The following is a 13325-nucleotide window of genomic DNA, read 5'->3' on the forward strand; positions in this document are numbered from 1 at the left end:
TGGGGTAATATAAGCACTCCTGTGGCCACCACCACTAGAACTTCCCTGGGTCAGACCTGAAGCCAGCACAGCACTGGGTCTTGCCTAAAGGCTGCTGTAACCTCTACCTGGTTACCACCTATGTTCACTCAAGGCACTAGGAATATCTATACAGCAGGTAGGGAAGCCAGTCAGGTTTGTGCCATCCCTTCAGTGCAGTAAGTTCCTCCATGCTGCAGGTAGGTTCAGAGATAACTGGCTTAAAGCCAGGTATTGGAGTCAAAACCCTTAGAAATCTGTCTGTTGTTCTGTTCTACTGTGGCTACGCTGGCCCTCAAACCACGAGACAAATTCCTTTCCACTGTTCCTTCCCCTTTCCATAGGCAGAAGAGCCTCACTCTGCGGCCATCATTTCCACAGGCCCAAATAGAGTATTTGGGCCAGGCTACAACCAATGTTCCCATAAAGCCCAAGGGCTCTTCAGTCAGTCAGCTTGTTGTAAATGTTGCCAGGCATGAGACTCACCCCTCAGGATAGTGCACTCCCATCTGGCCCAGAGCAGGACCAGAAATGCCATCCAAGAGCCTAGGCCTGGACTTGGGGACTTCAAGAGCCTACTTAGTGCTCTACCCCACTGTGGCTGAACTGGTATCTAAAGTGCAAAACTAAGTCCCCTTTACCTCCCCCCCTCCCTGCATTTTTCTCAAGCAGAAGGAGTTTTTCACCAAAGTCATCACAGCTGGGAATATGTTAGGTTTCACCTAAAGTCAGCGTGTCTAAGATTCTCACCTGAGACCCACAGTATACTACCTAGATATCATTGTTAGTCATCCAGGGACCAAGAGCTCTCTAGTAAGCAGGTGATGAATTCTGCCAGGACTGGGTCCTTCTCATCAAGGCAGCTGGTTTCTTTCTGGCCCATTTTTGTCTAGAAATGTCATCTAGGAACTAGATATCAGCAACTGTGTTTTCTACCCTCTCAGTGCCTCCTTCAGTGATTGGAAGTTAAAACCAGGTGACTTTACCTGATTTTTGGTTCTTATGACAGTGCTTTTTTGTGTGTGCTTAGTTGTTAAAATTTGGTGTTCCTGCATGGGGAATCATTGGTGGAATCTTCTATTTAGCCATCTTGCTCTGCCCTTCTGACACTCTGTACATCAAATTTCAGATGTTCAAAAATCTCATATTTTTTTTCATATTTGCCTTGGTATAGGACATTAAAAGGTAGAAAATTCTGAATATGAAAGACTAAGCACATATATTTACTTTTGTTCCCTCCTGAAATCCTATTGAAATGTCAGTAAAGACATGTAGTAAAGCAAACCTGAAAGAGTTATGAGGTGCCACTGGGGTATTTCTGGAAGATAGAAAGTAGAGAGGCTCAGACCAATGAAGAAACTGGAGGCATACAAACAACACTCTACAACATGTAATAGAAGAAGTTGCTGTGGTAGTAAGAGCCATTCCCTGGAGTAATGCCAACTTCAAAGACAAAAATAAGAGAATGAAGTAGGCTACAGGGTAGTCATCAAAGAGGGAAGGAACTGAAGAAATGTTTATGAGCAGCTAAACAGGTTAGCCTCTTCCTCTCATTATGCTGTAGCATTTGCCTCCTTGAAATGTTTTTTCAACAAAGTTGAAAATCTAGTGGTTAGCACATATAGCTATGGGTGTTGACCGCAATATGAGAAGCAGAACAGATCCCAGGTTACTTCTGAGCCTCTGCCAGGGCCTAGGAGAGAACAAAGAAGCAGTACTAACCCAGAGTGAGAAAAATAAATTATTCTGTTACAGGAAAGGGGTCCCTATCCAGACCCCAAGAGAGAGTTTTTGGATCTTGCACAAGAAAGAATTCAGGGTGAGTCCATAAAGTGAAAGCAAATTTATTTAAAAAGTAGAGGAATAAAATAATGGCTACTCCATAGACAAAGCAGCCTTGGGGGTGGCTGGTTGCTCATTTTTATGGTTATTTCTTGATGATATATCAAACAAAGGGTGGATTATTCATGCTTTCCCTTTCTAGACCATGTAGGATAACTTCCTGATGTTACCATGGCATTTGTAAACCTTACATAGATGGGAGTATAGCAGTGAGGATGACCACGGGTCACTCTCGTGGCCATCTTGGTTTTGATGGGTTTTGCTGGCTTCTTTACTATAAGCTGTTTTATCTCTTAGTCCTTAATCCTAAATTTAATCCTACTGCAAGCTGTTTTAACCTTTAGCCCTTAAACCTAAGGGTTGCAGAGGGAGGAAGATCCATTTTCTGTAAATTCTTCAGGTTGAATGGGGTGATGATATTCCTGCCTAATTATTAGGGTCTCTTGTGTTCAGGGTAGAGAGGAGCTCAGTCAGAAAGCATCAATATGGTGAGGGCCATTTACAACTCTGAATTTCAACAAAAGGTGATACCTGGAAGATTAGTAAGTATTTGATTTAAGAAAACATTCAGTCAGTTTGTCCTGCATTTCTATACAAAGAATACAACAGCAATATATTTCACAAGAGTAAAGCAAAATAAGTAAAATTATCCAAAGTAAACTAAGGAAGAAGTATTCCTATGAAATGGACAACTGCTGGAACCAAGATGATATGAGGTTGCTAGCTGATTTCAATACATGCCCAGAACTGGAATATTGATCCAGATTTTTACATTAGCCATTTCTCTTGTTTCTTCTGAGGAGCAGCCAGAGATCACTGATTGCTTTACAAGAATAAGCAGGGTTAGCCTAAATTGCAGAAACAAACTTAAAAACAACTAATGAGATTAGAATTTAATAACAAGTTACTATAGTTCTTGAAACATAATATTTCTCCAGTTTCCCATTTCTACTAAAGACAAATCATGGTAAGACTGATTTGCTTTATTGTACTTAGCCTGATTATTTGTATAAAGTGCAGCAAGAATAATTATTTCTTACATAAGCTCTTTTCAAATTGGTTTTGATGCAACCAGTCCCATAGAAGGAGACTTTATTTTTATTTTTGTTTGTTTGTTTGTTTATTGAGACAGAGTCTCACTCTGTCATCCAGGCTGGAGTACAGTGGCACAATCTCAGCTCTGCCTCCTGTACTCAAGGAATTCTCCTGCCTTAGCCTCCTGAGTAGCTGGGATTACAGGCATGTACCACCACTCCTGGCTAATTTTTATATTTTTGGTAGAGAGTCGGTTTCTCCATGTTGGCCAGGCTGGTCTCAAACTCCCAACCTCAGGTGATCCTCCTGCCTCGCCCAAAGTGCTGGTATTACAGGTGTGAGCCACCATACCTGACCTCAGGAATTTTTTAAAGCCAAGCCAAGCCATGGGTTTGTACCCTCAAATACCTATAAGTTGGGTAAATTCCTCTCCTTTTAAGGTCCTAAGATAACTTGGAGCTCCTAGATCTGTTAGAAAGTGACGTTCTTTACTTACCACGTGTTAGAAACCCTCTACAGGGACTGTGGAGGCAAAGTATGAGGCCAGTTCCCCAAAACCCTTTTATTGGTTTTACAAGTCAAGTTTGATTCCTTAAATGAAAGCACATCATTCCAGTCAAAGCCTTGGTAAAATAACCAGTGTCTCTGATTGTGTCCTGTTACAAATGAAAACAGATTCCTTTTTTTCCCCTCAGACTGGAATGCAATGGTGAGATCTCAGCTCATTGCAATCTCTTCCTCCTGGGTTCAAGTGATTCTCCTGCCTCAGCCTCCCAAGTATCTGAGATTACTTGCACCCATCACTGTGCCCAGCCAATTTTTGTATTTTCAGTAGAGACAGGGTTTCTCCATGTTAGCCAGGCTGGTCTTGAACTTCTGACCTCAGGTGATGCATTCACCTCAGCTTCCCAAAGTGCTGGGATTATAGGTGGGAGCCACCACACCTGGCCAAAAACAGATTCTTATTGCACTTATGCAAACAACTATTTTGCCCTAAATTAAGAACATTCACAAATAGTTTCCAAATTCTGGAGAAGTTATGTAGAGAGAAACAAATATGCCCCCAATTTTGTTCACAGGAGTATACATTACTCAATTGTTAAAAGCTGTAGTAGCTCAAAATTAAAGTTTTCTTGGATCTGAAAAACAAAACAAAGGATTGGCAACATTTTAAGCAAAACATTAAAAAGAGTATTTTAGACTTCTATTAGTTTAGTCCATGTGCAGTTAACTCCTGTTTGATAGTCATGGAACATTTCAGCTCTCCATGAGAGTCCTGAACGTTTTTTCCTCTATTCTGACATCACAGTCTCCAAACTTATCAGAAAACCTGCATTCAAGAACACCTGCTAGAGTTCTACATAAATCACCTTTTAAAGAGAATCAAAAGAAGACAACAATTGTCTGTGGATGACAAAACATCTTAGGACAGCCACAGTTAAAAACATAATTGACAGATTTGGCTAACTCTATAGCTTACAATGATTTTATGTAATAATTATAGTTATTAATAATATATGCTAAGGCATTTCAGAATTATAAATTTCCTGTAATTTTGGAACATATACCAATAATGTATTTATACAAATGCAGCTGAAAGAAAACCAGTCACCATTTTGCATTTGATAATGCTTCCTGTATGACTTTATACCAGATACGCCAAATGTCACTGTTGCATTAATGCGTTATTGGTTTCAAACCGAATTCTTAATAAAACCTTACAGACAAATATATTTAATCAGTTTGACCATAAGGTATGATTCTCATAAACTTTTTATAATCCTTTACAATTTTTGTTTAAAGAGCAGATTAAAAGCAGGTTTTTGCTCTAAGGAAAACCTATTGTGGATTTTATTCCAATGTATGGAAATACTCAATAATACCCCTTTAACTTGAACCAATATGTTCACACACACAGTTTCTTTTACAAGATTAATTTTTCAGAAACTTTCCATATTTGTTTAAACCTTCAGCCTTATTTTATCTAACTTAAAACAATCCTTTTGGCAAAAAAAAGAAAAAATACACATTACCTTGACTTCTTATAATCGTTTACCAAAAGTATATTCTATTTTTCTTACAGGCCTTGTCTGTAGACTGTTTTTTTAGTAGTCTCAATTACATGTTAAATATTGACTCTTAGCAACTTTTACTTTTGGTAAAAACCTTGGTATGTAAGGGATTCACTATGTACTGGGTGTGGAGCCTGGGACTCAGACAGAAGTGCAGATAACATCTGATTTTTTTCCAGTGTCGAACTTCACATGTTCCAGGCCTTACCCAGCTGTAAAGCAGGCAAGTTGTATAGGTAAGAGTCCTAGTGGCATTTTATGAAGCATTTAGGAGGTCTAATCACCTTTAAGTTGCATATTTCATGCATAAATTCCCTTTTATAAATTATTTTACAACTTACACAGACAATCTACGACATGCTTGGACTTTTTGACTTGTCCTAAACATGTCTTTTAAACAACCAGTTATTTACTTTAGGACAAAAATTTACTATATAAGATCCTTTCTTATATAAAAGCTCTTTTCTTTATAACCTTCTTTGCATAGCAGGGGTCATGGCTAATTTCACATGTCCCCAGGTCTTATCTAGAATCTAATGCTCCAAAACAAATTGAATCACTTTTAAAAGTCAAAGAACCAGTTTATGACCTTGAAGTATTTAGCAAACTTAATATCTAACCCACATAATTTAGACCAAATGTTTACATCTTTGAAGATATTTTTATTTTACCAATAATCTTTAAAACTGTTATTTCTCAAGGATTATATCACATGAGGCCAGGCGCAGTGGCTCAAGCCTGTAATCCCAGCACTTTGGGAGGCCGAGGCGGGTGGATCACGAGGTCAAGAGATCAAGACCATCCTGATCAACACAGTGAAACCCCGTCTCTACTAAAAAATTACAAAAAATTAGCTGGGCATGGTGGCACGTGCCTGTAATCCCAGCTACTCAGGAGGCTGAGGCAGGAGAATTGCCCGAACCCAGGAGGCGGAGGTTGCAGTGAGCCGAGATCACGCCATTGCACTCCAGCCTGGACAACAAGAGCGAAACTCCATCTCAAAAAAAAAAAAAAAAGATTACATCACATGACCTAAATAAAATGCATTAAATTTTTTACTTTTCTGACAAAAGATTTGGTTTCAGCTCTTCTTAAGCCAATTAAACAAAATTCTTTCATATATAAACTCTTCATGACAGAACAATACAGACAGACATACAAAGTTCACCAGATTCGCTACAGCTTAAGACTAGCCTCACAAGCCCTTTTTCCCATTAATCAAAACTTTACATGAGATAAACAGTGATTTTTACCATTCATTCAACTGGTCTGCACAGGAGAGAAAGGAAAGCATTGCCTCAGGCAGGGTGGGGAAGGCAAAGACTTCAGGGAGACCAGAGAAAGACCTACTTATTGCTCAGAAGTTCAGTTGGCCACTTCTTGGTAGTGAAGGGATATTTTCCAGCAGTCCATCATCTCTCAAGTTTTCCCCCTTTTTGGGAGGATGATCCTGTACATGCCTAATCCTTTCACCTATAGCCATCAGCAAAGAGTGCAAGGCAGATTAATCCAAAGAGAATAGCAGTTCACATCCCATAGTGCCAAACCCATTCTCAGCCAAATGGACTTTACCAAGAGGGGCCTCCAACCCTCTAAATCTTATAAGAGATCATAACCCTCCTAAGTTGGGCCTCCAACCCAAGGTTGGTCAAGCATCCTTGCCTTTTATTAAGAGGGGCTTCTAACCCACTGTTTTAGGAGAGACTTTGACTCCCCTAAGTTGGGCCTCTGATCCAATCCCTTTATTTACCCAGGTATCCCACCACTTACTCAGAGTCAGCTGATCAGTGCTACGGTCCATTTCCTTTGGATCAGGGGGTTTCTTCAGTATTGTCCCTTCAAGGTTTGCCAGAAAGATGTTACTGGGCCCCACCACTTACCCAAAGTTAGCATTTAGGTCAGGGATATCCTTACTATAGTCCATTCCGTGGTCACCAGAAAGATGTTACGGAAATGGGTCCTGATCCAGACCCCAAGAGAGGGTTCTTGGATCTTCTGCAAGAAAGAATTTAGGATGAGTCCAACGAGTAAGGTGAAATCAAGTTTATTAAGAAAGTAGAGGAATAAAAGAATCCTACTCCATAGACAGAGCAGTACCAAGGCCTGCTGGTTTCCCATTTTTGTGGTTATTTCTTGATGATATGCCAAACAAGAGGTAGATTATTGTGTGCTTTCTAGACCATATAGGGTAACTGCCTGCCCTTTCTAGACCATATAGGGTAACTTCCTGATATTGCTGTGGCATTTGTAAACTGTCATGATACTGGGAGTGTAGCAGTTAGGACAACCAGAGGTCACTCTCGTGGCCTAAGAAGGTTTTGATGAGTTTTGCCTGGTTTCTTTATCAGCAAGATTTTTATGATCTGTATTTTGTGCTGACCTCCTATCTCATTTTGCAACTTAGAATGCCTTAACCATCTGGAAATGCAGCCCAGTAGGTCTCAGCCTTGTTTTACCCAGCTCCTATTCAAGATAGAGTTGCTCTGGTTCTCACACCTTTGACAATTCCACTCTAGCTGTAATGTATTCTTGGTTGGTCACCTCTGGAAATCATCAGATATGTGCTTGCTTCTGCTCATAAATCCAAGCTTGCTGGTAGATACACAGTATCCACTCATGTAGTATCTGAGTCAACCTCCTGCTCTGCAGGGAGTGACCTTTTGGATAAAACAACCTCTTAACAGTAGAGAAAATTCTTGCTAGGTACCAATATATATCAACCTCGTCTTTTGTCAATAAATAAGAATGGATTACCATGGATCATTTAGACATTTGAGGCAAATCAATACCATGAAAGAAGAGAATCAAGTTTAACCAAATGAATGGTAGTGGTAGAAAGGTTAGCAGTCTACCAAAGACTAATGATCTCCGTTCATGGTATACAGTTTTCCTGGAGTCCCCTGCCCAACCAGTGGCAGCATTTCCCAGACACCTTTGCAGCCAGGTAGGGTCGTGTGATTAGCTCTCACTAGAGAGCTCTTACCACATTTAAGCAGATAGGGTAAGAGTCATTTATTGGCCAAAGTAATCAAGAAGCCAGTTTGTCTTTCCCATTTATTTCTTTCCTCATAGCTTATTCACTTATTTCTTCTACTTAAATGTCACCTCTTTAGATACCTTACCTGATATTTCTAAATAAAATAGCTCACATTCTGCCCTTGCTCCATCACTCTTAATCTAGCCTATCACTGTGCTTTACTTTTTTTTTTTTTTGAGACAGTTTCACTCTTTGTCGCCCAGGCTAGTGTGTAGGGATGCGTAATCTCAGCACACTACAACCTCCACCTCTAGGGTTCAAGCAATTCTCCTGTGTCAGCATTCCGAGTAGCTGGGATTACAGGTGCCTGCCACCACACCTGGCTAATTTTTATATTTTTGGTAGAGACAGGGTTTCATCATGTTGGCCAGGATGGTCTCAAACTTCTGACCTTAAGTGATCCACCTGCCTGCCTCAGCCTCCCAAAGTGCTGGGATTACAGGCGTGAGCCACTGCGCCTAGCTATTTGTTCTTATAGTACCTCTCACTATATGATTTTTGATTAAACATATCTGTTTATGTGTTGTAAAAAAAATCTATCTTCCCCACTAGAAAGAAAACTCCATGAGGGCAGGGAATTTAATTTATTGCAGCTATTCCCAGTCCCTACAGCAGGGCATGTAACCTATCAAACATTCAGTAGTTAGACAGAATGAATGATTAAAGCTTTGATGGTGGGGAAATGCATGTGCCTCAAGAAGGAGTATCATATCATTCAATTTTTAGTTAGGTGTCAATACTGAGGTTGTCAAGGAGTGCTAGAGAACGCAAGGAAAATTTTGTATCCTTTACATATAAACAGACCCAGGGGAGTGAAGCTTTAAAAAGTCTAAGGCTACAATTTCCAGGTCAGTATATTGGCAAGGGTTAAGGGAAGGCATTGAATTTTTGCTGCACCCACCCTTGTTCACAGTGATCTGTGGCCTCTGTCACATCCATTACAGTTCTTGGTTATAGTGAGAGGCTGCAGGGTGCTTAAGTACTCTCCGTGGGCTGCTGTTTTGTTCAGCTTTCAAACCATAAAGAAGTGTGAAAATTAGGTCACACCTCATGAAATTTAAATAACAAACACTCTACCTAGCTTAATAATACCCTAGTTCTCCCACTGCTACATTTCATTGTGCCTATAAGTGGAAATTATTATTTTTGGTTTAGTATCACAACTTGAGATGAATTTCTGCCCATTCTCATATCTGGCCATTGTGGGAGAACTGACATGTTTCATTTATTCTTGTTCCTTAGAATGAATTGGGATGATGAATATTCTCATAGTTCTTTTGACCTACATTGTTTGTTAAACTCATCTCCTGGAGACTTGGAGTTTGAGCAGATCTTCAGTGACATTGATGAAAAGATTGAACAAAATGCTGCAAGGTAAATATGGTTAATTATTTAAAACAATTTGTTTTCACATTTCACTTATATGACATTTACCTGGTCTATTTGTGTCCTGCTCTTAGATAACTTTAGGTTTTAATTATTATTAACTTTCCCCAAAAATATTGATTAGATTTACCTCTCACTTAAAGTTTACATGATTGTCTTTATCTGAGTAGTATTTTTAAAACAAAAAAATATAAGCACTGTCTTGAAATAGGCAATTAAAGTTTATTGAATTGCTACTAATGTTTTCTTAGAGCTTGTCAATATTGATGTCCTAGATTTTCATTAATATGGTTAGAGTATAAGGTCATGATTGCTTACATTATAAAAACAGAACATTAAAAGAAATTATTTTTGCATAATATTGGTCATTTTAAGATTCTTTCTCAGTTAAGTAGGATGCTAGAGACTTTATAGAGAGTTGCTATACTATATTAGTCATCACCTATCCCAAAAAGTCTTGTTACCAAATACTGGGGGAAACAGAGAGAGCTCAATGGTTTCTCATTAATATGTGTTCTTTGGTAGAATGGACTCTGTCTTTATATGTAGTTGCAGACCTGTAATCAGGCAGTTACTTATTTGCATCCTTTTGATCAAAGGTTCTAATTTACCTCAAATGGGTTACAGATGCGCAAACCACAGTAAAAATTTCTATTGTGTAATGATACATAGCATTTCCTTTTTAAACATTTCCATTGAGTAATGATACGTAGTATTTCCTTTTTTAATTTGAAAACTATTTTGCATTGAATTTTAAAATTAAAAATTTTTTTTAAATTTAAAATGCTCCTATGCTATTTTTACTTCTGCTTTACATAAGAATAGTTAGTTCTTATACAATGGGCATAAGTATATTCAAAAGATAGCATATTGTTGGAGAATTATACTTAAAAACAAAATCTTCTCCCATCCCAGAAATCCTCTCTATGAAGGTAGTAGAGAAAGGAAACTGTTTTATTACCGAATAAGCATTAAAAACCAGAATATGATGTGCATTACAGACAGTTCATGCAGAGTTTGCAAGAATCGAAGGGAATCTCATCCCTTTAAATAGCAAAGCAGATACACTCCATTACATTACATGCTATTAAGATAAACAGTCACTATTCCTCAGGTAGGAATAGTGGATAGCACTATCCACTATCCACAAAATGTGGATAGCACATTTTATCACACATCGTTCATCATAACTTTTGGGAAAACCACCCATGTTAGCTAATTGGCTTTATCCTAAGGAGAAACAAACTTTTTTGTGTCTTTATGATGGGAGGTAGTTTTATAAATTGGAACATGCAACCACTGAAGTTAGGCTCTTACTCTCTCACAGGAACTGGGAGACTGGGGAGCTATCTATCTCCCTTGATGCTTGCATTTTGAAAAGATAGCTCCCTGGTTCTTGAGAAGGGCATTCCTAGGTCAGAAAGCTGACGAAAGGACTGCTGGTAAAAGGCATATTTAGTCTTCCAAGGAATAGATATGTGGCAAAATATGAAAAAGTGCTTATGATTACAGGCTTGATTGATTGATTGATTGTTGGAGTCTCACTGTGTCCCAGGCTGGAGTGCAGTGGCACAATTTCAGCTTACTGGAACCTTTGCTTCCCTGGTTCAAGGAATTCTCATGCTTCAGCCTCTCAAGTAGCTGGGATTACAGGTGCCTGCCACCACACCCAGCTAATTTTTGTGTTTTCAGTAGACATGGGGTTTCACCATGTTGGCCAGGCTGGTCTCGAACTCCTGACCTCAAGTTATCCACCTGCCTTGGCCTCCCAAAGTGCTAGGATCATAGGCATGAGCCATTGTGCCTTGCCTACAGTTACAAACTTTCTAAGATAAATGTTCTGAGAAAAAAGGAAAGGAGGGAGATCTTTTCCCTTATTTTCAACAGGGAAAATTAACCTTCTTACTTTTAATTTTTATTTTCTCTTTATACTATACCTATGCATATACATATTATATATGTATTTTAGAAGTAGACTTAACCGAACTCAGAGTGTATAGTTGATATTTCATATAAATATAAAATAACTAATTAATTTTTAGCTTCATTTTGTAACTTTTATGTTTTATAACCATATAACATAATAGTTATATAACATAAAAGTTGCCTATAACATAATATTATATAACATAAATTATATAACACATAGTTAACTTTAATGTTATATATTTGTATATTTTATGGCACAATTTCCAACTCAAATGAACTTACTAATAAAAATAGTATTTTCTTAAATAGATGAACAAGACATTTACCTAAATTTCAGAGATGGTTATATTTTTTAAAATTGAATTATTTTTTAAAAGGTAAACATTTTCCTTCACGATGGCATTTAGGTGCCATCAAAATAAAACAGGTTACTGAACTCTGATGCTTTTGGTCTGAATTGCTAATTTTTATTTACTAAACCACTTATACTTAATTTTTTGCCTTACCTAAAATGAGTCAATAAGAAATCATTTTTAAAAGTAAAACAGTGATTAAAACATTGTATTTGCATTCAAAAGTAGTTATTAGGTCAAAACTCAGATGCTAGTATTAAAAAGAAAATATAGTGTGGAACATAGGATATAATTTTTAAATTAAAAACATTTTATTGCCCATATATTAAAACGAACCTAGAGCAGAACTACCTCAAGTGACCATTGATCTTCACAAGGGACAAAATAAGGAAGTAGCTGTATATGCTGTATGCTACATTTAGAATCAAGTCTATTTTTCATCAAATTCAATTATGTTTTTATTATACTCCAGAGAATAAACATAATAGTAGAGGGTATATATATTTTTAAAAATAAAACACTGAATAATAACTGTGGTTCAGAAGAGTATAAATCATTTATGCACTCATTTATTGCTTTCTAACAGAATAGCTTTTAGAAAATTGTATGTCATGACGAATCAGTTATACCACACTTACACTGCAGTAGTTGAATTACCCTTGGCATTTTTGTATTCTAACAGTTCTATTTATCTCTCAGTAGTGTACATTGAATAAGTAATGAACATCTGTATGGTATAGGTTTCCTCCATACTTTTAAAAGAAAAAAAAATTAGTAATTCATCTTAAAATATGATTTTTTTTCTTACACTTGAATTTTTAAAGTAGCAGTGAACCTGACATCTATTTGTGAATTCTCTCTTCTTAATAGCATCAGATTTTATGAGCCACAGGTTCTATTGCCTCCCCAAAGCAGTGATTCCACCAGAATGGAGCAGTGTGCCCAAAGGTCACTGAACCTTAACCCACCCTTCAAGAGAGGGTGTCATTCTCAGACCACTTCACTTTTACATTCTCGTTTCCATTCAAGTCAGACCTAGGTGACTAGTAGGTCTGACAGCAGAAATTAGTGATGATCAATCATTTATTCAAACAATATCAAAATAGGTTACAAGAGTTCAATAACCTGCCAAAGAGAAACACTATGAATGTTATACCACAGTATCATTAGTTCCCTAACTGAAAACTGTGTATAGCAGTAATGAATTGAGTGGAACTTACTAGTTTAACAAGATATTGAAGTACAGAAGTTCTTCTGAGCTCACAATAGGTACATTTTTTAGTTATATAAAAATGAGTTGGCCAGGAATAGTGGCTCACGCCTGTAATCCCAGCACTTTGGGAGGCCAAGGCAAGCATATCACAAGGTCAGGAGTTTGAGACCAGCCTGGCCAATATGGTGAAACCCCCATCTCAACTAAAAATGCAAAAGTTGGGCAGATATGGTGCATGCCTGTAGTCCCAGCTACTTGGGAGCCTGAGGCAGGAGAATCACTTGAAACTGGGAGGCGGAGGTTGCAGTGAGCTGAGATAGCACCACTGCACTCCAACCTGGGCGAGAGAGCGAGACTCTGTCTCAAAAAAAAAAAAAAAAAAAAAAAAAGACACAGAGGCTGGGCACGGTGGCTCATGCCTGTAATCCCAGCACTTTGGG

At 38.1% G+C, this 13325-nt stretch overlaps 1 protein-coding gene across 22 annotated transcripts in view; it reads left to right on the top strand.

The window, feature by feature from the left end:
* The window catches only part of KIAA0825 (KIAA0825 ortholog), a 451052-nt gene that overhangs the window by 55368 nt on the left and 382359 nt on the right, over positions 1-13325 (top strand). For 12 of the 22 annotated variants that reach the window (XR_008479837.2, XR_013532229.1, XR_013532230.1 and 9 more), the window contains exons 3-4: positions 5147-5203; positions 9247-9378. Coding sequence is in view for 18 of the 22 variants with exons in the window: in XM_035292225.3 (XP_035148116.1) it covers positions 5160-5203; positions 9247-9378 (176 nt within the window). In the remaining 4 variants the exon portion in view is untranslated. Of the gene's footprint in view, positions 1-5146; positions 5204-9242; positions 9379-13325 lie in introns of those variants that run through there. The other 10 variants (XM_008991795.5, XM_017969783.4, XM_078365160.1 and 7 more) reach the window with 2 other exon arrangements.

The sequence above is a fragment of the Callithrix jacchus genome, chromosome 2, assembly GCF_049354715.1.
Source record: "Callithrix jacchus isolate 240 chromosome 2, calJac240_pri, whole genome shotgun sequence".
In the NCBI taxonomy this organism is placed as follows: domain Eukaryota; kingdom Metazoa; phylum Chordata; class Mammalia; order Primates; family Cebidae; genus Callithrix; species Callithrix jacchus.